Genomic DNA, 25156 nt, shown 5'->3' with positions numbered 1-25156 from the left:
TGTACATTTATTTCTTAAATTTCTAGTGAAGCCAAATAAATTTTTTATCGGCCAGTATCATGTTCGCTCACTTAGCAAATTTTCTCTGTTGGGACAACAAAGTATCTACAGTGCCTTGCGAAAGTATTCGGCCCCCTTGAACTGGTCAACCTCTTGCCACATTTCAGGCTTCAAACATAAAGATATAAAATTCAAATTTTTTTGTGAAGAATCAACAAGTGGGACACAATCGTGTTTAACAAATAAAAAACAGAAAAGTGGGGCGTGCAATATTTTTCGGCCCCCTTGTGTTAATACTTTGTAGCGCCACCCTTTGCTGCAATTACAGCTGCAAGTTGCTTGGGGTATGTCTATCAGTTTTGCACATCGAGAGACTGAAGTTCAACCCATCCTGCGTTGCAAAACAGCCCGAGCTCAGTGAGGTTGCATGAAGAGCGTTCGTTAACAGCAGTCTTCAGCTCTTTCCACAGATTCTCGATTGGATTCAGGTCTGGACTTTGACTTGATACGTTTATTTGTGAACCATTCGATTGTAGATTTGGCTTTATGTTTTGGATCATTGTCTTGTTGGAAGACAAATCTCCATCCCAGTCTCAGGTCTCTTGGAGACTCCAATAGGTTTTCTTCCAGAATGGTCCTGTATTTGGCCCCATCCATCTTCCCATCAATTCTGACCATCTTCCCTGTCCCTGCTGACAAAAAGCAGGCCCAAGCAATGATACTGCCACCACCATCTTTGACAGTGGGGATAGTGTGTTCAGGGTGATGAGCTGTGTTGCTTTTCCGCCAAACATATCGTTTTGCATTGTGGCCAAACAGTTCGATTTTGGTTTCATCTGACCAGAGTACCTTCTTCCACATGTTTGGTGTGTCTCCCGGGTGGCTTGTGGCAAGCTTTAAACAAGACTTTTTATGGATATCTTTGAGAAATGGCTTTCTTCTTGCCACTCTGATACTCCTTCCATTTCAATATGATTGCTTGCATGGTGCTCCTTGGAATGTTTAAAGCTTGGGAAATATTTTTGTATCCAAATCCGGCTTTAAACTTCTCCACAACAGTATCTCAGACCTGCCTGGGGTGTTCCTTGGTCTTCATGATGCTCTCTGCGCTCTGAACAAAACCCTGAGACTATCACAGAGCAGGTGCATTTATACGGAGACTTGATTACACACAGGTGGATTCTATTTATCATCATCAGTCATTTGGGACAACATTGGATCATTCAGAGATCCTCACTGAACTTCTGGAGTGAGTTTGCTGCACTGAAAAATAAGGGGCCGAATAATATTGCAGGCCCCGCTTTTCAGTTTTTTATTTGTTAAAGTTTGACACATCCAATAAATTTCATTACACTTCACGATTGTGTCCCAGTTGTTGTTGATTCTTCACAAAAAATTTGAATTTTATATCTTTATGTTTGAAGCCTGAAATGTGGCAAGAGGTTGAAAAGTTCAAGGGGGCCGGGTACTTTCGCAAGGCACTGTATTCTATTTATACTCAAGTTTATAGTGAGGGGAAAGGCATTCATTTTCAAAATTGGGTCCCTGCAATATTTGAATCGACTGCATGTTTAAGCCCTTACTGCCTAAATGTATGCTTAAAAATAATAAATTGAGTTTTTGCTGTCAACCAGATGCTAAATTAAATTCATGAATAATTTGAATAAAACACATATTATAAATATGCATTTTTGCTATTTTTATTATGCAAATTAGCCAAGTAATTGAATAGATTTTCCAGTCTGACAAACAGATATAAATATTTTATTGATGTTGCTATTGCCAAACAAGGTTTTGAAACTGAATTACACCAAAAGTTTCTTCACAATCCATTTTGATCCATCATCACAGTATTTTAAAGACAACGTAAAACTGTAAAATCACAGCTGGATTTGGTTCATACTCTAGCTACTAGAGTTCAGGAAAGTGCTTCCAATCCTTGCCGTGTGTCGAATATGCATGAATAGCTAGCTCTGCTGTGTTAACTCTAGAAGCAATTTGAGATGATTTTGAATGGTCTACAAGAGGTTGAAAGCTAATGAGCAGTTCATAAACACACACATACACACATACTTGAGGAAAAGTTTGCATCTCTTTTTGCATAAAATGTTCAAAGTTTGCCTCTGAAAAAAGGACAAGTACACATTTTGTTCACTCCCTATTACATTGTGTTAAATTATGTCAAGATAAGCTAAACAGCATACATCAGTTCAATGTTCTCCGAGAAGTCCTACGTCCATGCATAACGCTGACTATAAGTGTGGAACACAACAAACAACTGTTATTTGAAAGAAAAGCTGGTACTGCTCTCACAAGTTTATTTCCCAGGTGAAGCTAAGTTTATTATTTAGAGACGTATTACTTAGATGGATATTAGAAGGAATAAAGGTGACTGCCCTTTTGAGTTTTAATGAATATATGTACACTGTTGCTAAAAAAAAAGGTAAAGTGGATTTTGCCGCCTACGTCAACCATCAAATGCTGTAAATTTGTTGTCTTACTTGGCAATGTTTACCACATTTCCAGTATCCATTTGGCAGGGCATTCAACCAATTATTAATTCGGTTGAATGGCTGTGAGAAATAGCTTTTAGTGTACACCTTTTAGTTTGAACATTTTGAGAACTAATAATTTACTTGAAAACACTCAACAAGTACAAAGTCACATGTAACTTCTGTAAGTATTAGGATTATTGATTAATGGATATTTATAAAAAAATTATAATTAAAAATCATAATTCAGAAAAATTATTTTCTTAACCAACAATCATTGCTTACGGATAGAAATTAGAGATGTCCTCTGGTGTTGTGATTATGGGCTTAAAGCACTTAACATTTACAATTGGTTAATTATCATTAATAATTGACAATTATTAACCAAAACCACACTAAATGTCACTGTTTAATCAGCTCCTCCACCGATTGATGGGGGAACTTTGACCTTATTTTGACAGATAAATCACTCTTGCACAAAATAAACTCAAACCCTTCTCGTTACATATGTGAGCATTTATTGAAACCATATAGCAACAATTACTATACTGGTCCAAAAATCTTCACCTAACTAAATATACACTATTCTACAAAGGGGAGTAAAATGACTATCTAAAAATTATAACAAACAAGAATATATGCACATTGATTGTCTATGAAGATCAAACCAGTAGTTTTATGGACAAAATGTGCAATTTGGGTTAACTTGGAAAGTGGAGCAGAACCACTGTACAGTGTTGTGTTGATGCATCTCGATGGTAGCATTCTCGATGGTATCAGCTGGTAGAATGGTGGGTCCACACCCTTAGCCACTAACAGCTGATTGCCCCAAATCTCGAAGAAAGGGTCATAAAACTCTGAGGTGGGAACTCGGTGGAAAAAAAATACCCCAGTACTAAAACTGGGACCACGGAGTGGTCAGGCCACGAGTCCCTGACCGCAGCTGCTTTGAATGGAAAACTTTTAAAAGTCCAACTTCTAACTCCTGGCTGATTTGGTATCAGTCAGACAAAAACATACACATGCATTATCATCAAGGTGCAGTAGTTAACACCTTGGATTAACTACTGTTGATTCTAAATCACTATGCCTCACCCTGCTCAGACCTCTAAATGCACCTATCCGATTTAATATAAAAAGAACGAAACTAATTTGACGTTGCTTTCTTCTTTTCACTGGCTTGAGGATGGGCCATAGGTCTGAAGAAAAACTGGGGGGCGGGGGACCAGAGTGTCTCACATCTGTGATCAACTCACAAACGGTAAACTTCTCATCAAAACAGAAAAATATGAGGAATCGTTGTAGTCAACTGAAAAACAAGGGGTCTCCTTGGAAATAAACCCGTGTGAGCTTTCACCTGCCCTTAGTGCGTCTAACGGTCTTTGGTCGTTTATGAATCTTCTGACCTTCTTGTATCAGACAGAATTCCAGCTTTCAAGCTCTTTCGGAAATGGCCGTGTGGAGAAAACGTTAAACTCGCCTACGAGTTTCTGTCGCTATAGATATGTGCCTTTGTTGCGTCGTCCCATGAGACATGTTGGAAATGGCAACGAAACTGGTTCCCACAGATTTTATAATTCTGGATAAAGTCAGAGCTGCGACACCTGTTGAGCTGCGCATGTCGAACTGCATAGTCAAGTCGGTCTGTCCGACCAAAATGGATGACCCCAACACTTCTTTAAAATCCAACTTTATAACGCTCTTAAACAGGGTTAAAAATAAAACAAAGTGTGAGGATTTATCAAAGTAAAAGCAAATACTCACACGTTTTACATCTTTAACAATAAATACTTGTACTTAATTCAGGGGTAGAATACACATAAATAAAAAAGAATATGAGTGAAGCGGTTTTAAAGTAGCCAATAACTGTTTGGTCTCTTATATGCATAAATTTGAATTTATTTCTCTTATTCACTGTGTCAAAATTAAATGTTCAAATTCCAAAATATACACACATACCCAGTAATTTGGCTAAATGTCCTTCATTGAGTTGGACTTGGGTCAAGCATTTGGTATAATTCTGTCCAGATAATTGACCACTCTTTGGCAGAATTAGTAGAGTTAATTCAAAGTGGTTGGTTTCCAGGGCCAACACCTGTATTTAGGCATAGTTAACACATCAGTATAGTTGAGTTCAAGGCTTTACAAAACCTTGATGATAATAACATCTTTAGCAACTTTATCTATTTCAGGACCAGTTCTCAAGCGTTTGGGATTATTGTGCTGTTGTAACAGAAAATGAGTTAGAATTATCAAGAAAATTAACAAAGTCTTTAATGTTTAAGTCTATGATGAACTGGAAACTGCAGTAACGCCAGAGTGTCTGTGCAAAGTTGGCCAAGTGTCACATTGCTTTGGAATCTGAGTATTGTGACCGAAAAAAGAAAGCCTTGCTAAAAGCAATTTTCTCCAAAATCAAGTGCCCTCTGTAGAAAAAGTTTCACATAATGTGGAGACAAATATTGAGCTATTTGGCCACAATGACAAGAATTCTGTTTGCTGGAATAAAGGTAAGCATTTCAAAATTAAGAACATTGCACAAATGTTCAAGCATATGGGGGCACCATTATGGTGTTTAGGTGCATTGCAAGTTGTGGATGGAATAAAACATTTTAAATGAAACGTACCAGAAGAGAGGTTTGTTGATAGCCACAAAAAAGCGTGATCCAGGTAAAACTTTATAAAACAATTACTGGTAGGGGTATTCGCAGCTTGTATTTATCATTTGAACAATGAGTTGATTGAAATCCACAACAAAACTAAGCTTCTGCATCCATATTTTGATCTTTAACTTACACAAGCGGTTTGTTGTATACCCTAACCACCATGCAAAATGAATAGTTTTAAATACATTAAAGCTGCAACTAATATGATCAACTACAATAACACATTATGTTTGCTTTTAAAATCAGTATGAATAAATGAAATGCCTCCAAAGACAGTTTTCCTAAACAATGTGTCATATTATGGTGAGGTTTGGTAGGACCAACATGCAGATCAAAGCGTGGGAGCTGCATGGTGAGTTGATGTGTTTTAATAATAACTGGTAACTTGCAGGTGGCAAGAGGACATAGAGCACATGGATGTATAGAGACATGGAGCAGATAGTGACCAGGAGGATCCAATGACAAGCAATGAAAACCAAAGAGTATAAATTCAGAGGCAGGGTGGAGAAATGACCAATGAACAATAAGAGCTAACCAGATGAGATGTGGAGCAGCTAGAGGCAGGGCAAATTCAATTCAAAAATACTTTATTAATCCTAAAGGAAAATAAAATTTTGTTGCAGCTCATATTATGCAGGTTTCTTCAAAGAGCCGTTGTAGATGCTGATGGCTGTGGGCAGGAAGGGTCTCCTGTAGCAGTCTGTCTTACAGCAGATCTGAAGAAGCCTCTGACTGAAGACATTCTGTTGTTCTCCAACAGTCTCATGAAGAGGATGCTCAGGGTTCTCCATAATTGTCTTAAATTTTTGAAGAATCCTTTTTTGCACAATGATCTCTAGAGGTTCCAGAGGGGTCCCCACAACAGAGCCAGCCTTCTTTATCAGCTTGTTGAACTTGTTCAAGTCCCTGGCTCTGATGCTGCTATCCCAGCAGATTCTGGTAAAAGAGATCACACTCTCCATAAGAGATTTATAGAGGAAACGCAACATCTTGCTGCAAACACTGAAGGACCCAAGCTTCCTCAAGAAGTACAGTCTGCTCTGTCCCTTGTTGTTACTGGCATTTCCACTCCAGTCTGTTGTCCAGGTGAACACCGAGGTATTTATACTTGGAAATAGTGTTTGACCTATTCTGCTCAAAATAAAATTTCAAAGCTGCACCACAATTTAGCTAAAAATTACCTATTTCAAAACCACACCACTTATAAAATCAACCTGTCCAGCTAAATATATAATAGCAACTTAAAATTGTCATTCTTTTTGTGCCTCTAAGTCTTGCTCAATACTGTCTACTGCCATAAGAGAGTAATCCTGCTATAACCCTTCTGACATCTATTATTGTCCCCTCTTTCATGCCAATCTTTATTACACTCTCCATTTTTAGTTATCCCCCTCCCTGACTGACATCAAATGAAAACCTCATTAGAACAATTTCAAAGTCTGCTAAAACATATTCAGACATTATTTCCAAAGACCACTAGTAGTTTAATGCGTGGATCTGAAACATTCCAGTTCTGTTGATGGTTGAGGATAAAACCCTTGTCTAAGGGTTCTGCAGTGCAATTTCAGGGTTACACAAAACAGTCTTTTAGTCTTTTCTTGCAATGTCGTGCTTGAACTGTTCACTCAAACAGTTTTTTAGTACTTTGAGCCTTTGTTGAGAGACAGTTTCCATTTAGTTCCATCACAATTTTTTTGTAAAGCCTCAAATGTGTACTGTGGGGTAGCTCAAGTCCAGTCAGTAAATGATGCCAAACAAAATTCCGACTTCATTTGCAATGTTACCAAAGTCATGCAGCACTTAGACACCTTCAGTGATTATTCCAACATCTTCAAGGTTGTCTGTGGTCTTTGCACCTTCCTTCTTAATGGTGAAGATTCGCAGGATCATCTGCTGCATTGCCTCCTGGTTGTCCTCAACATCCTCAAAAACAAAATAAATAAACTTTCACCCAGAACTCAAGCGTGCAAAAACTTTTTTTTTTTTGCTGCATCAGAGCACATTAGATGAAGCTTTTCTAGCTTTACCAGTATCTACTTTTGGTTTGTTGGTATCTGTTGCCAACCATGGTTATGAGAAAGGCTTTGTTACACTGGAGAACTAAATAGCACCTCCCTTAAATTCTAAACTTAAACAGTGGTCTACAAATTCTTAATATTAGTGAGAAGAGATCTTTACTATGCAAGCATGGCTGCATCCATTTGTCCTGAGGGAAGTATAGCATTATTAAATGGTAAGTGTCGCAATATTCAGGTCAACAGAGCTTATAAACTGAAAATCAACAGGAGATCTAACAGGTATGTGCTTGTACCTAAAGCTTGACATAGCTTATTCTTTAGGCCATGGACATCTGTTCTGGTCTAAGAATTAAATTAAAAGAATAAAACAAAAAAGACATAAATATAATAATTAAAAGAAAATAATTTATAAGAAATATTAAAAACAAGCCCATGAGGTATACTACTGAAATTGCAGACATGTTCCTTAAATTCAAAGTTTTTGGTCACATTGATTTGTTTACAAATATTTCTAAAAATTTGAATTACTAACATTTTCAAACAGGAAATCTATGGAAAGCAGGATCCAAAAAAATTACCATGTACTCCTTTGAGGGTTTCTGGGTCTTCATTGAGATAAACAATTAGCGCTTACAGTACACAAGCTCTTAGTTTCAATGGCATCATCCTGCAGCAAAAAAAAAAAAAAAAAATCAACAATAGCTGAACATTTTAATAGTTTCTCTAGCTGAAAGTAGCAGTTAAGACACTTCAAGATTTTAAGTTTAGGGAGATTTTCCCAATCTACATTGTTTGTAAATAACCTTGTAAGATAATGTTATTATTGAAAGTATAACAGGAACAAATCAAAAGTAATAGCACCCAACACACATACAGAATTCAGACTTAGAAAGATGAACTGAGTAACAGTTGCATTCAGACAATAATAATAGAATGAATTCTTGATGTCTTGATGAACAGACCTTTGTTAGAAAAAGCTGTCCAAGTCTACCATGATATTCCTACTTTTTCATCCAGCAGCTCCTCCTTTCTTTCGGAAGACTCATTGGCTGCAAGGAGTGTTGATCTAGCTGCTGCATGAATTTGGATCTCATTGGAACAGTGGTGATGCAGTCAAACTCTGCTTCCACCCGCAACCATTTAATAATGACAGAGTAAAAGGTGAAAAAAGTGTTGTGTGGACCACAACATATGATATAGGATAATGACAACAAAGAAATCCATGAAATGCATTTTTATTTCCTGATTCATTTTAGTTAAAACAATGTTAAATAAACAGAAATGGGAATGTTGCTCATTCTTAACTACAAATCTAGTTTGAAACTTACAATTTCAAATTCTGTATGAATATTCATTTAAAGTTTTTAACCTTTACAATTAAAAGAATTCAGATAATCTATACAATATAACTGACCTCATGCTCAGAGAAGAGGGCTGGCCACCTTCTTTTGCAAAAAGGCTCGTCTTCAATCACCACACGCCCCCTGTAAACAGTTCAAAAAATACCTGTTATTTCTAAAACTGAAAGTAATTTCTAAAACTAATATTCCTAGTTAAAAAATGCCTTAGAATTTTGCTGTTGTTCATTCTATGGAAGAATGGTTGTCCAAGATTCAGTACAGTTACAAATGGCATTAGCAGCATAAGGACTTAGTTTGAATTCACAGACAGTCTGTGTTTAAAGTAATGTATTATCATCAGAATGAATCAACAGCAGTTTTTTTAACCCTACAAACATAAACTGCAGTTTGCCCTCAGCATGAAAAACTAGTCTACACACAAACACCAACATTTTAACCAAATTAAAGTAAATTTGTATATTTTACACTATTACATCGTACACATCTAAACTACAACTTGCATATTTATGACCTGCATTAAGACCTGAGCAAGTCTTAATGTAACACAGTGCCCTGCTTCACCCTCAAACAGCTGGTTGAAAAGCTCAGCCACCTTTTCCACAGCATTATGGAAACACAATGTAGTAACTGAATTTTCTGTAAGGATAGCTCAATTTATTTCATCACAAAATGCACTGCTAGACATTCACGCATTATACTGCTCACTCAGTGCTGTGCTGTGGCTCCCAACGGTATACGTCACTCCATCACACCAAGCCCACTCAGTCCGCTAAAGTTAACTTATCCTACCATGCGAGTAAAACACAAACGTCCGTGTAGCTCATTTTCCCAGTCTGCGCTTCAACACAACTGCTAACAAGACTTCGTCTTTGACTTACAAGCTACAGTTACCACCACAAGTTGAAGTTCTGAGCATGTGCAATGTCTTCTTAACGCGATATGATACAGGACTTTGTAAAGAGAGAGTTTTAATTGTTGAATTCACTCAGCCTTGTTATGTTGGATTAAACAAAGCAGGTTTTGTGATTTTAACAAGTCTGGAATTTAAGTTAAACTTACTAAAGTGTGCTATGTTTAAAATACCAACACATATATATATTAATTAATTTTGGTATAGGTGCATTTATTTCATTCAACAATTTACAGAGTTCACTTTTTTGAGTGAAAACAAACAGGGAAATACAGAGAACTCAAACTCAAGCATCTAACACAGGTGAATCATGACACAATAAGCATTTGCAGAATAAACTCTCAAAAGGCAATGAGGATACTGTGGTTGACTTCCACACAGTGCTTCTGTACAAACACCCAACTCCCAACATTCATGCTGAAATTTTACCACAGCAAAGCTTTTCTTTGTTCCTCATTTTGTTCAGCCAGATGTGACATGCAGTGTGTAAGGTAGAGTGGTGTAGGAGATGCCTTTTTCATAGAGAACTATGATGCTATAAAGTGGAAAACCAAATTAACCTGTGAACTTTCAGCAACAATATTCATTTTTGCTACAGAAATAAATTAATAAATAAATGAACTATAAGATCCAAAAAGATAAAACAAGACTGGGCCATCTCCGACAAAGAAAATGACAAAATTGCTCCTCTATTTGACCTTTTGGTGATCTCCTTGTTAAAATTCAATGTAGTAGTTCAAAATCAATAAGACGTTCAAGCATTAAGGTAATGTTTAGAAAGCATTTTTTTTACCCACATCAGCATTTTGAAAATGTGGCAGCACACTCATCATTGCTGTATTTTAGAGGAGTCTGTATCCTCACCAAACAGTCAGTTTTTAAAATGAAAAACTAGAAACACAATAACAATTAAGTGACTTCATGAGGCTTTTTCGTAAATGCAATCAGAAACAAAGCACAGTTGAATTTCAATGGGTTTCATACTATCTGCAGACACAAACCTATGTTCAGCTACGACTGTTTGGTGATGTCAAGTTTGCCCTTTACTTCCATATTGGTCAGAAAGTGAGATCCAGTGACTGTCAATTTGAACTTGGATAATTTCTTTGCTCCCAGATGTCTGAAAATAATATCTTCAGAAGGTTTAAGAACTTTTTCAGGAAAAATAAAAACCCTCAGAAGCCAACGCAGAACAAGTTTAAGCAAAATGATACATCTAAGCTCAAAAGTTGTGAAAAACATTTAGACAACGGAACAGAATTTCATGTAATAAAAAGTTTTATTTTGCAACATATAGATGACAGAAAAAACAAAGAGTTCTGCTGGGGAGCTTAGAGGCATCTAGTATATGTAACCAATTTCTTCCCAGTCGTGTAATAAACCCTCTTTCATATTTCAAACAACAGTGAAACAACGTACAGTTTTTTGGCAACTATTATAGAGGTGGGAAAACCAAAGACCTCTCCAACACGTGCACAACAAATGTGCAAAAATAGAACTTCTAAGCATATTTGTATGGAATTTTACATGTTAGACTGCAGTGAATCTCCATTCCTGTCACAGAGTTATATCGAATGATTTTATTAATGTTTTGATTTTTTCTTTAATGCTTATGAGAGCTACCAACTAGTCTATCAGTTGTGTAATCTACCACTCAATTGCTTTACTGCCGTGTCTTTCAGAAAGAATTATTGGAAAAAACTTCCCTCAAAATAACAATCCACAGATTTCAAATGGTTTGTCCAAACTTGTATCACACTTACTTATATTAATGACAGATATTCTGAAGAATAATTTCCACTTCGAACAAGGTATGTTACATAGCTGGAAACTTTAAAGGGAACATTCCGTGCTTTTAAATACTTCCTTTTCACACTTAAATCATTCAGTTGTGGTCTATATGAAGTGGAACTGCAATGCTTTGGTCTGAATTCCTTGTTATTTTAGTTCCACACACCACTCGTTTACCCCTGTTCTGAGGTGCGTCTGAGAGCAACTCGTTTTGGTGCGGCCTCTTTAAATGCTATTGAGGCGCTTCACACCTGCCCCCCTACAGGTCAAGGTGCGCCCCTTTAACCCGTTCAGCTATTGTAGTAGTTTGATAACAAAAATACAATTATCTAGGGGGGCAGAAACAGGACAAAAACGGCAAAACAATGCAAAACTGTTTATGTAATAATACTATTCAAAACATGCAGTACAGTTCTGTCCTCAAGGAGCTAAAAGCAGAACACAGCTCTAACATAAGCAGAAGGCATGATGCTACTGCTATCAAAACAATGGCCAGGATGTCATATCAGCACAATAAATTCATGTCTAAAATAAAGTTTGTTGTCATTTTAGCAGTATTTGCAGCTCACTGCTTTGATGCGTTCGTCGTTTACATAGACAGAAAGAACTGAGCCCTTTATCAGATGAAGTCTTACAGCAAATCTTTCTTTATATTGGCTGAGGTTGCTGAAGAACGTGTTCTTGAAGTGCTTCCCCACTGATGTGGATAGATTTTCATGAAAAATAAAATTTAACCTGGCACTTCAAAGAGTTTCTGATGCAGGGGGCGGTGTAATAAATTGTGTGGGTTTATACACCCAATAACCAAACATTTAAACTTATCTTCTTGCAGCTTCAGCATACTTGAGCTTGGACTACAAAATCTCAACGAGAAATAAAAATGGCAGATACACAAAATCACTTGTCCAGAAGTCCATGAGCTTGTTTAGCAGTTCTGCAAATCAAATACTGTGATGTAACAGTTCAAAAAGCGTAATAGAGAAAACTGAATGGATTGAAAAATATGAACCAAACAGAATATTTGGGTCAAATTCACACAGCACCTGGAAAGACTAAATTCAACTTTTCTGCATTACTACAGACTCCAAGTACACATCAAAATGCATTTAAGGGCTAAAAAAGTGGATTTTTCATGATATGTCCCCTTTAAGCAACAAGTAGCCACGTTGGTAACTACTTGCATCACAGTTACTGTTCCCATTATTAGCTACAGATGCCTTTCTGTAATCTAGAACCAGTCTGGTGATGCTTCACTGACATCAACATGGCATTTTTGCCCACACAACTGCTGGACACTAGATATTTAAAAATCTTTGGACCATCCTCTATAAATCTGAGAGATGGTTGTGTCTGAGAATCCCAATAGGCCAGCAGTTTCTAAAATATTTAGACATCCCCATATGGCACCAACAATCATTCCACGTTTAAAATTCTTTCCCATTATAATGCTTGGTTTGAACTTCAGTAAGTCATCATGACCACGCCTGGGTACCTATTTTCTGCTCAGTGGTTGACTAATTCGCTGTGTGTGTTAAGAAGCAATTGAACAGGTATACCTAACAAATTACCCACAGTGTGAATTAAGGCTCCTTTTATGTGTTGCACATATGGGATCTTTTGAGTCTGTGACTTTGTGTCCTCATTTTTTAACACTGTGTTTACTATGCACTGCATTTAGACACATCAGTGTTGGGCATGTTAGATGTACTAGAAACATTTCATTTTTGCTGTTAAAAAATGTTGTAAAAACCTTTGTGGTCTGTCTGAAGGATCCTTGCTTATTCTGCCTCTGGTATTTACCCAAGGTGTATTTTGTTTTTGCTCAGTTCTCTGTCTATAAATCGTGCAGCAGTGCAAAACAGAAATAAAACTTGATGTTTTCCAGAGTTTTTTCATGAATAACTACTTTGTTTTATTTCAAACCCGCTAATATCAATACCTTTTTGTCTAAATGTGTGTTTTTGTCTGCATAAATGTGTACTTATAGGATATTTGTGTCTATTACGATATGTGTTCCCATTCACATAATGAGATCTAAACATCTGTAGAAGTTTAACCTTGTTTGTCTTTCTCTCTGAGCACTTCTCAATGCATGCGCACATTATGAGTTGGCAAATCTGTTTGTTGATCTGTCAATCCACTGTGTGTGTGTTATATTCTGCCCATTGCCTCTGCATGTGTCAGGTGTAAAGAATTGGTTTCTCTTCCCTTTGGCAGCACCCACCAATCATGTTCCTCCATCATCTTTCTTCATTACCTATTCATGTGTTTCTGTCTCTGTAGGGCCATGATTGGCTCCTAATGAACAACTAATGGCAATATCAGTCAGCCAATACTCTGGGAAGAAATAATTCAGTTGGTAAAAAAGAAACACCAGCCAACCAAGGCTACGGAAGCATTATTCAATTCAAGCAGTGGGACAGCATAACCTTTGAGGTGGTTGACATATTGAAAGTTGCCGACCACGTTACCTTCCTATAGGACCCTTGTAGTGTCTCAAAACCCACTCATGATCAAGTGCACACAATTTAAATTGCCATGTGCAGAACATAATTACAGCCATGAAAGAAATAAAACATTTAGCTCATGCAGGATATGAAATTTGGATTCTGTGTAAATACATCCCCAACCCTTGTCCTTGTCAGCCCTAATTTATGGACCATTAGTCCAACTGAGCACAGAGATAGTGCAGGCCTCAACTGGATCATATGAGCTCATAAATCCATAAACAGAGATTTTTCTAACTGAAATTATTGCAGGAGGTTGCATTTTACCAGACGTGGCTTTCATTATTTACTCTTTGTTCTGTTTTTGCTCTATGAGAGAAGATGTTCACACTGAGATTATTACTCAAAAAGATCAAATGGAATGAGCAACGTTGAATTATTCCAGTTTGTTTCCGACTGCACCTTTGGTAATGTTGAATGCACATTGCCCATCAAACATGGATAATTTCTACAGTGCTGACAACCACTCTTTCCAACTGATAAAAATCCTTAACACCTTATAGTAAACTCATGACCAGATGTTTATACTAAAGGTGCAGGATGCAGACCTGGTAGCACAACTCAGATTTGTTGTGTTGGCTACCATTCAGAATGGCAGCATCAAGGTATATCTGGGATTCAAGGGAATCATTGGATGGGCAGTTTAATTATATAAAGGACGACTACATTAGTAAATTGGCTATTTAGGCTGAAGGCATGTTAAATAATCAAATGGCTAATTAATTAGGCTCAGACCTGCCATCATTTAGATAATTAATGATTAAATATGCTCAGCCATGTCTGAGCATATTTACTTGGTTTCCAAGTAAGTGCAAGTGTGGACAGATAATGCTTGTCATTTCACCATTTTATCATTTTGCACATTATTTGGTTCCCCTTTGCCAAAGGACAGAATTCGGATTCTGCTTGGAGACATTTTGTACTTTTTTTGACAACTGAGATTTAAATAGTTTTCTAAAATCTTCTCAATAAAAGAAAATGTTATCTCTTTTGAATTGGGAATGGGCACTGTTACTCTACACCACACAATTTATCCAATAAGCATGTCATCTAACACATTTTTGAGCAGCAGTATAAATTACCCATAACAGTATTTGTCACTACAATGTTTACCTCTAATACACCAATAGTCTAAGATTCAACTGTCTGTTCTAAGTGAAATGGACTAATATTTTGTGGTCAAAAAGAAAGGAGCAAAATGTTTATGGGTATGAAGTGGAAAGATCTTGAGAGGAAAATGGCAAACAATGGATAAGAAATTAACATATCAGTTGGTGAAGGGATAAATTAACCCAGAGCTTCAAGAAGGAATTTGTTACTGCTGCTGCTGCATAGACTATAAAAGTGAGAAGGTTGCATACCCTTCCATGACAACAAAGACTGACAGCTTTTAATTACTGTTGCCATACTGTGTGCTTCCGGTACATCACGGACAGCAGAGAGATTGTATACTGAAGTTTTTGTTCTTATGTGCAATAAAGCCCAAATCTGTTCATACTGCTGGCGGTTTCAGCTTTCAAGTAATCTTTTAATTTTACCAATATATTCCTTCTGACTGGAAGTAATATTAACATTTTGGATTGGCCCATTCAGTGTCCTCACACAAATAGGAGAGAGAATGTGTGGAGCGAACTAAATATTAGTGATAGCAAGTAGATTTTCTAACCTCAAAGACTCAGAGCTCATCACTAAAGATAAATTGTCAAAATACTGGTGTAAGTATGCAAAAGGCTGAACAAGGGTTTGAATGCTGTAATTCCAGTAAAGATTGTTCCATTGTTTATAGACAAGGGTTAAACTAACATTTAGCATACCAGTTTTTTTGGAAAAAGTAAATAAAAGCAGATTTCTTTTTTCACATTTTTTTATTTTTTGTGTTTTTATTAGCTTTTGAGAGGTGTCTATCTTATTTCTTATCAGAAAAAAATCATAGATGAATAAAATTTTTATTTTTCTAAATCTGACTGAGTTATGATTTCACTGTGGCCCTAAATGTACAGCAAAACAGCACGGATTTCTCACACACCCAAGTGCAGCGTACATCTTACACAGCTCAATTCTGTCCTTAAGGATATTAAATTATCTATATATGAGTATATTTTGTCCAATAGAAATTAAAAGATAGACTATAGAGAAACTCTTATCAATTGACCTCCAATTCAGTTCTTTTTAAAGTTAGGTGTTACATTTTGACCACTTATTGCAAATATTAAATAACATCAATACAGTAATTTTACATCCATTTCTACCATGTCCAATAAATTATCCTATCTTCTCAGCTTATTTTAACCCAACACTTGGTAAATTTTTTTGAATGAATTCACAGTTTTGGCTCCTGGCATCTAATGTTGCTGTAAACTGTGCATCAGTTGTAAACTAATATGACTGATCTTTAGTAAGTAAAAAGCAGACAATAAAGTTTATTGTAGAATAAGCATAAGTGCGTCTTTTTAATGATTTACTTATTTGCTTCGGTGTCTTACTGAATACTTCCGAGCCCTATTTGAGCTATTATTCTGTAACTAAATATAGTTTAGTTAAATATTCAGCATTTCAGCTCATAAACGTAGCTTGCTTAAATGCATCTGCCCTTCCATCTGTTTGCATTAGTGTTTCTGCATGTATGCTAGAATATTAACCAAGTCACATTTAACTTTGATACATATTTACGTATAGGACAGGCTTTATGGTGCTTATTAAGAAGGTTTGATGCAAGGAATGAATTTATGCTACCAACAACAAATTTTTACTTTTATTGGCTTCTGGCACACGTGCACTAAATATCACAAACTAATGGACAAAATGTGTTTTATACCTGACTTAATTTTTTATTTATGATAACTGAAGTTCAGTTTTATTGCCTAAAAACACCTACACAATATGCTGTTTTTTTTTTTTTTTACTATAAGAAAATATTTTAAACTTAATACATGTGAAATATTAGACCAATTGTTACAAAAATAAGCATTTTAGGGTTTCATATTTTTATTAGCTCACTTAGAGATAGGGTGAGGAGCTCGGCCATCCGGGAGGGCCTCAGAGTAGAGCCGCTGCTCCTCCACATCGAGAGGAGCCAGTTGAGGTGGCTCGGGCATCTATACCGGATGCCTCCTGGATGCCTTCCTCGGGAGATGTTCCAGTTATGTCCCACTGAGAGGAGGCCCAGGGGACGGCCCAGGACACGGTGGAGGGACTATGTCTCTTGGCTGGCGTGGGAATGCCTTGGGCTCCCCCCGGAGGAGCTGGAGGAGGTGTCTGGGGAGAGGGACGTCTGGGTGTCTCTACTGGGTCTGCTGCCCCCTGCGACCCGGTCGCGGATGAAGTGGAAGAGTGAAGAGTGATATTTTTATTATTTTTGTTATGTGGTGAAAAAATTAAAATGTTCACTTATATAACAAAATGTTTATGAATTGACCTGAAAACAATAATATAAATCTGTGTTATATGAATCTTTTTAAATGCTGGAAGTGAGAAATGCATTCTCAGAGACAGCAGTCAGTTTATCAGCTATCAAACATTTTTCTGCTTTAAAAACTGTGACACTGATGTCAGGAATAATAAAGTTGAGTCTTTGTGTAGGTGGGTGGATTGCTAAGAAGTTGATGTTTTTTTAAATAAAATGTGTCAGCAATAAGCAACAGCGGTACATGACTTGCTGGAGCAAACTCTGAGTTTAGTTTTAAAATGTTAGGGAAATGTGAACTAATATAAAACTAAAAAGCTAAAAAATATATTTTTGCATTGATGATGACAGATCCAGGGTTTATTATGGAAGCAGCATGATTAGAGTGTTGAAAAGATGTCAAACCACTTAAAAAAGATGCTGTGGATATGATATCTGATATTGTCTTTCAAGCATGCATTCATTCATTGATTTTAGCCTTTTTATAAATACATGATGGAAAACAAACACACACACACAAAAGGTACATTTTGAATCCTGCTTTGTACAATAAAGAAGTTGTTTTCAGTCATATACAAGGCTGGTTTGTTTGCCCTTTGGGCGCCATGGACACCAGATGCAACTGGTTCCCATTTTAATGAGAAGTACACTCTGTACCATGGCATATGAAAAGACTAAAGGGCCACCAAAACATAACAATCTGATTTATGAAAGACAAAAAAAAAAAATGTTTTTATGATCAGTCAAGAAGGGTCTCTTTCATTAGACAGTGTACTGATATGCTGATCACATGCCACTGTTACTTTTCATGGCTTAGTCTGACTTCTGACTGGTAATATTTTGGTTCAGTGAAAACAAACCAAACAAATAGAGCAGCATTAGGTACTGACAGGAATAAATATGGATGCAATGATACATCTGGCTTATGAGATGAGGCAATGAGAACAGATGAGATAAAAAAAAAAAAGAAGAATTTGGATCTTTATTTTTGGTTTTCACAGAGCAAAGGCTTCTTGTTTTATTAAATCTCTGTTTAGCATGAAATTATTAAGTTAAGGTTTGACCAGTTGAAATATTTCATCTTACAAATGCACATCACCCAGTAAATGGACACTTGCTCTGAGCTTTATATCATGTTACATTGGCTTGTTGTCTATCACAAAGGTCTACTGTGTTACAAAATCTAATTCTATAGGGGAAAAATATAGGATGTAAAACTTCAAGTCATTTGAATTTGACCTATTCCACAAGATAATGAGTAATTTATTGTCTGTTCATTTTCAGACTTTTGAGGACATTTATTACATATGTTCATGCAACTTTTAATTTATTGTTGTTTAAACACCTTACTTTAATGTGTAAATGTACTAACATTGTAATTCACGTATTTTTACCATACCCCCTAAAATGTATAATGAAAAATTATCCAAGATTAATTACGTAATTACTGCAGCTTTTCTTTCTTCAAAGGTAAAATAAAAGGCAAAGGATTTATATAGTTGCCCCATGTTGCTTTTGAGCATACATATAGGTGGACATTATTCGAGTGGTGTGAGAAGGTATTTTTGCTACACTTAAATGTGAAAAAAACAAACACATTTTAATATCAGACAAAGTTGATCTAAATAAATACAAAATGTGGTTTTTAAATAATGATTACTTTAATTAAGGGGAAAAGCTATCAAAATCAACCTGATCCTGTGTTAAAATACATGATTAACCACTAAAGCAAAGTTCAGTCTGACAAGCATCCAGGCCTGATTAAAACCAGGAAGTCAAGAAATCACTTAAATGTCATCTGTCTGACAAGATGAAGTAGACTAAAAGATCTCAAAAAACAGCATATCATGCCCTGATCTTGGTGAATTCAAGAAGAGTTAAGAGGCAAAGTCTATGACACCTATCCATTTGGAAAGGGTAACAAAAGCCATTCCTAAGGCTTTGGAACTCCAGGAAATCACAGTGAGAGTCATAAATGGACCAAAAATGGAGCTAAGGTGAACCTTCCCAGGAGTGGCCGGTCCACCAAACCTTCTCCAGGAGTGTAAAGATGATTCATGATGTGATAACAAAAGAGCCCAGAACAACATCTAAAGCACTGCAGGTCTCATTTGCCCTCTGTTTAGGCCAGCATTCATGATTCAACAATAACAGAGAGAGGCATAAAATGTATAGACTGATCCATTCTTCTCCCCTGCATCCGTTTTGAAAAGCGTGTGTTTTTTCAGAATTTATTCATACTTTAAAAACAGTCATGAGTGTGCTACTCTATGGTCCACAGAGAATGTCTGCAGGAATCCATGAACTGTCTTTGGCATGGCTTAAAAAAGGCTTTAAATTGCATAAATATGTGATGGACAATGTTTGTAGTTTGAAAATTGAGACTTTGTAAACCATTTTGTTTGCTAAAACTGGAACAACTCTTTGCACAATGATTAAATGTATACTGTATATGTCAATATGTAGGCAATGTACAACATTAGCATTTTTATTATATACTGTTCTTCACACATGTCAAACACAAACAGAATGATGTATGTGCACATATGTAGCCACTGTTTAATATTGGAACAGCTTCCATCTTTTGCCATTTGTCACTATATGATTGTCGTTGTAAAATTGACATCTGTCAGTCTTTAAAACAAACATCAAAGTTATTTGTCAATGGGCTTTATTGATAAGATGTATCTGTTTTCATTACAAATTATTTATTTTGTATTTATTTTAATTGCTGTTGACAATGGGGCTAACAAATATGATCTGAAGGAAATCAAACTGAGATTATCCTGGAGTGTTTTATTTTTCTCATTAGTGATCAGATGCAGATACAACTCTCACCCACACACTCTGTCATCTTTAGTGTGTCTTTGCAGCCACACTTGCTGAGCTACATTAACCTACAGGTTCAGCGCCATATGTTAATGTGGCTCATGATGAAATGTTGCTACCAGAGCTCACGCTGACAAGGATTTACTCCCCATCAGTTTCCCTCCTCTTGTCTTTGATTTGCTCCATCCAGCCATCCTTTTCCTAACGTTCATTATCTGAATGCTTTGATTAAAGAGCTGAGTTGTGGGTTATTTTGATTAAAGCTGCAATTTCCCCTTCCCAGCTTTTGCTAAGAATATGATGGGGCTTCCAGCAGAACATCCCCAGTGTTTCATTTATGAGTGACAGAGAGAGAGAAAGAGAGAAATATTTACAAATCTTGAATGATAAATTTCAAAATATTTCTTTTTTAAATGTTGTGTCTTCTTCCGTCTTCTTTCTCTCTCTGTTTGTCCATCTTTTTCCACCATTTTTAAATTTTCTTTGCCTTTTACGTTCATTTTCACTTTGCTCTTCTCTCCCAGCATTGGGAGAGAGAAATTAATGTGTAATTTTATTTTAATCCTTCTATGAGGTCAAATTTATTCTTCCTGCTTTTATCAACTCTGTTATCTGATTTTTCTTCTCTTTTTGTAATTTCTGTTCTCCTCTGCAGTGAAGCGATCAGTAGATTTTAAATCGAGGGGCGTAAAATTATTCCCTGGCAAAGACTCCAGCAACAAGTTTTCAATATGTGAGTTCAATTCTCAATGTCCCTTTGTTTAATGAAATGATAATAATGACTATCTGCTTTATTTTTACCTTTGCTTATGTTTTGCTATTTTTATTCTCTCTCTTTCAAAGGTTTATTGTCATATTCAACACTTTTGTGCATTAACTTAAGAACATCATTGTAATCCCTTATGTGATGATTTTGTTAGTTTAAATAATGCTAAATTTAAAATAGTCAAACATATGTCACTGATGCTGCACAAATGTGTTGAGAACATCAATGCCTTTGCTGAAAGCTGCTTTTGTATTCTGCTTGACTGCTGTGTGTTTCTGTGATTTGGCTTTTTGTGTATGTTGAGGTCACAGTGTTTTGCCCCTTCTTTGTTTGCTTTGCTATATATTTAATCATAGGCTTGCTCTGATAAGCTTAATCATGGTGTGTTCTGCCTTACTTCAGGCTCGATCACAGAATGTGAATCACCTGATGTTACTGTTTGTGGGCCCACCCATGCCTGCTTCTCAAACCTTTCCCATACGTCCATATTCTTCTTTATTCTTCTTTTTTATCTTCTTAGTAATGCATATTTAGGCTCAGGTTATTTAGGTCAGCAAAGCAGTTACTGAGTTATAGAAACTAAGGTTAGGATTATTATAAATGATATAGTGTTTTTTGGATGTTTTATGTATTATCACCTTGAAACTACCTAAAGTGTTTCCTACATAAAGTAAATTATTGTACTTTTTTATATTTAACAAATTTAATTACTTTCTGAAACATCCAGTTATAACAATGACTCACTTTTGGAACTAGGGTACAGCACCCTTAAGTTACTGGCTCCCCTCCTTAACCCCTTACTGCCTGGCTTTATTTACTTTATCTACTTAATTTCTAAAATATATTTTGCTTTCAAGCAGCAGATATTGTGAATTAAGTAGAGATTGTTAATTTAAATGTACACAAACAGAACACAAAACCTTTGATATTTAGAATGCAAGGTCACTGTTTGTTCAGGTCACTATTCCACCAGGGGTCAACTTGAGCCTCTGGAAAAAAATATTAATCTCGCATTTGCTCTTTTAATCAGGTCTGTTCATCCCTTATTTTTATGTCTTGCTAATGCAAAGTTTGACCGTCTCCTGTGTTGTACACAGTGCAAGCAAAAATATAGGCAAATATGCTTTTCAGATTTTTGAATTGTTAAAGAATGTTAAAGAGCATGTATTATGTTCTTTCCACTTCAAAGTGAATGCACTCCTTTGTGTTGGTCTATCACATAAATTTCAATAAAATAAATTGACATTTCTGTGTAATTTGACAAAACGTGCTAAAGTTCCAGGGATGGGAATCGTTTTGCAAACATTTTCTAAGTTGATGCAAACATACAGCACAGAGAGAAAGAATTAAAGATTTACCAGGTTTCCTGCCATGTTGCAGAGTAATGGTTGAAGTCTGTCTCTCCAAATGTGAATTTGTATGTTAATTTGTCTGGCTTGGATTGGTTCAGAAGATAATTTGCTCTGCTCTAAAAGGTTCAACTCTTCAATGAGGCACGGAGCCTCTACATCAACAAATATACATTCAAGTTTAGGTTTCTTTAAGTCTGTCATTGTAAATGTGTGTGAGAGTGGGTCAGCATTTGTGTGTTTTGCTCTTGAGTGTGTGCTGGTACTGTAACCAGTCCCTCTGTTGTCATGTTAATAGTCCAGATGGTCAAATTAGCCGCTCCAACAAAGCAACAAACTATCTACTGTAACAAATACAAACACAAGCACACATACACTCTCCAACCACCTGCTTGGTTTGTTGATAAGGACTAAACATGTACTTGTGTGTTAGCCAGATAGCCCAGACAGCGTGGGTGTGAAGGTGTTTGTGTGAAAGCAGAAATGGGCAGAATTATTTCTCTGGCCAGTGTTTGTTGCCCCTAATTGAGCTAGCTGGCATCTGATTTGTTGTTTAGGATGAGACAAAACTGTGCTTTGCCAGTTTTTTAGGGGTCTACGAGTCATAAAAAAATATTTGCAATAAAAAGGTGAATAACCAAATTCATTTAGCTTTTATGTAGAATTGGTAACAAACCTGGAATTCAACTGCCATTTAAAAAAATGATAATAAAGAAAAAGGGAATTTTTAGGTTTTTAAATATAGAAATCTTTCCCTTTTTGTCACTTTTTCCCTTAGAAGATTCCATTACCTTGGTTGTTCAAGCATTAATAATTGAAAAACAAGTCGAGTGCAATAGTAAAAAAAGTGGGAAAATGTTAAAATGTGTGAAAAACAAAACATAAATCATAATGTGTTTTATCAGGTATCAAAATAATACAAATTGAATTATGTTTTTCTATTTGTAGTTTAATCTTTCTGATGAAACAAGTAATTTAGTAGCTCTTGTAAAAGTAGACTGAATATTATTCAACAGCAATTACTTGCTGCATCTGATTTTAATAATAGCCCATTCATTTAAATAACAAAGGACCCCATAATGTGTTTTGTTTGCCACATAGCTTAGACAAGACAACTTTAACTTCCAGGATTGTACTACTAATGTTCTAACAATCATTGGAAAAGGATGACTGACTGTAAGAAATACATGCCCAAACAAGAGAGTGGCCTGAATATACTTTTTAATGGTTTAAAAAGTAGATGCTGGACCCTTAAGGCTCATACAAATAGCTGTACTCAAGTGTTGTAATCCTAAAGTAGTGAAAGGGGGCGTCTAGCTTCTCATTGTCATCCACGAATCAGACCTCATATGGACTGCAGTCTGGTAGGATTCAAAGACCTGTTGGTGTTCCACAATGTTAGAAACCCTTTTAGTCAAACTGGTTATTAAATATTATCTATCACTGTTAATGTTAAATCACCTTTCCATTATGCAATAAATATTAATTAGACAAGATCCTTGACTTACTCAAACAAGGAAAATCTTGCAAAAGATGGTGAAGGTCTTAATTATAGAACTGCTGCTGTGTGCAGTGTGGACAAGTTTAAAGTTAAAAGTACAGTGACTACGCCACCTGGACATGGCAGACAGAGGAAGCTACCAATGGCTGTCCCCAGATACCTGAGGAGGGAGGTGTTCAAAAACCCTCGACTGACAGCAACAGACCTGCAGCAAGTAAGGCACATACTACACACTGGCAGGTTCCATACCTAAACGTTAAAGCATAAACTACTACTGCGCTAAGAGCAGAAGAAATATTTTTTTCACAATTCTATTATTGAGCTAGAGAGGTTTTGGAATTCTGTTCTGTGGAGCGGTGAATCAAAACTGGAACTTTTGGGGCCTATGTATGTCTGGAAGGAGAATGAAGCATGTGCTGAAAAGATCATCCCGACAGTGAAGCTTGGCTGTGGTTCAATGATGCTCTGGTGCTGAACTTCAAGCATTCAGCATTTAGGTCAAGATGGATTAAAATAAGTAACAGGAAATATTGGGAGAAATCATTCCGTCTGTGAAGAAGCTGAAGCTTGGCCATCATTGGACTTTCAAACAGGATAATAATCCCAAGGATATCTCAAAGTCCACCAAAACCTTGTGTTAGAAGAAGTCCTGGAATGTACTACAGGGGCCATCAAAGTCTTCTGATGTGAAAATATACAACTGAAGGCCTTTGCCCATAATAAGAGGGCTAAGGGACCTCAGGAACTCTGCCAGAAGCTGGGGTCCTGCCATAAATCATGTTTGCTCAGGTTATTACATGAAAATGGTACTCAACTGAGTACTAACATTCCTGGCCATGAAGAAGTTGAATAATTTCAAAACTCCAGTAGTTGAAAGTTAGATTTTGTGTTTAACGCGGACAAACCACTTGTAACATAAATTGTGCCGAGTTGAGCTATTTAAATTGCTATGGTTTCATTTGTTTATTGCAAACAGCTGCTACTAATAATTTTACATCCAACTGTACATATAAAAACCACCCTAAACTCATATAAAGAATTCTAACACCCATGAAAACCAGAAAAGTACGCATTAAAACAATACAACATTTCTTAAATATTAAGCTCATAAGTAAACATAATCTAAAGTATATTTTTGGTCATGTCACATCTTGAATGTATCTACAGGGCACTGGTTTTCATCTCTGTTCTACATCTTGGATGCGTACTGGACATTGTTATTGTCAAGATAAGGTCTAGTGTTTCTGGGATGATCAAGAGTGTGTTTGGACTGCTGTAACATCATTGTCTGCCTACCTAACCACCCTATCCTCCATCTATCTCCTATTCTAATCTGTTCCCTGCCGCTTCTGAAGTAAATAAGTGATGAGGCAGACAGGTTTCCAAAACTAAAAGCAAAGAGCTGGAAATTAACCCAGGAAGACTGGTGCTGAATGCAATTAAATGACAAAAACAGATGGTTTTAGAATATTGCCAGGGAGCACTGACGCAGTTCAGTGCTGTTGGTTGTCTTGCAAATATTTATTCATAACAATTGGATATGAATATTGTTGGCTTTCATGA

The 25156-nt window shown here is 36.3% G+C and overlaps 1 protein-coding gene and 1 long non-coding RNA gene across 3 annotated transcripts in view; one reads left to right on the top strand and one right to left on the bottom strand.

Annotated features, from left to right (window-relative positions):
• Nucleotides 1-25156, top strand: part of csmd3b (CUB and Sushi multiple domains 3b) — a 642003-nt gene that overhangs the window by 392628 nt on the left and 224219 nt on the right. The window contains exon 9 of the mRNA XM_047383297.1: nucleotides 20633-20710. Coding sequence (XP_047239253.1) covers nucleotides 20633-20710 — 78 coding nt within the window. The remainder of the gene's footprint in view (nucleotides 1-20632; nucleotides 20711-25156) is intronic.
• LOC124879034 lies at nucleotides 6647-9011 on the bottom strand. 2 transcript variants are annotated; one of them, XR_007040936.1, is made up of 4 exons: nucleotides 8591-9011; nucleotides 8139-8296; nucleotides 7755-7843; nucleotides 6647-7081 (listed from the first exon to the last, which is right to left on the bottom strand). It is a non-coding gene; the product is annotated as an uncharacterized LOC124879034 (long non-coding RNA). The 2 variants fall into 2 exon arrangements; XR_007040937.1 differs by having other exon boundaries at nucleotides 8182-8296.

This window comes from Girardinichthys multiradiatus, chromosome 13 (genome assembly GCF_021462225.1).
Source record: "Girardinichthys multiradiatus isolate DD_20200921_A chromosome 13, DD_fGirMul_XY1, whole genome shotgun sequence".
Classification (NCBI taxonomy): Eukaryota; Metazoa; Chordata; class Actinopteri; order Cyprinodontiformes; family Goodeidae; genus Girardinichthys; species Girardinichthys multiradiatus.
Note: the sequence above shows the minus strand (reverse complement) of the source record. Positions and strands in the feature narration are given on the sequence as shown.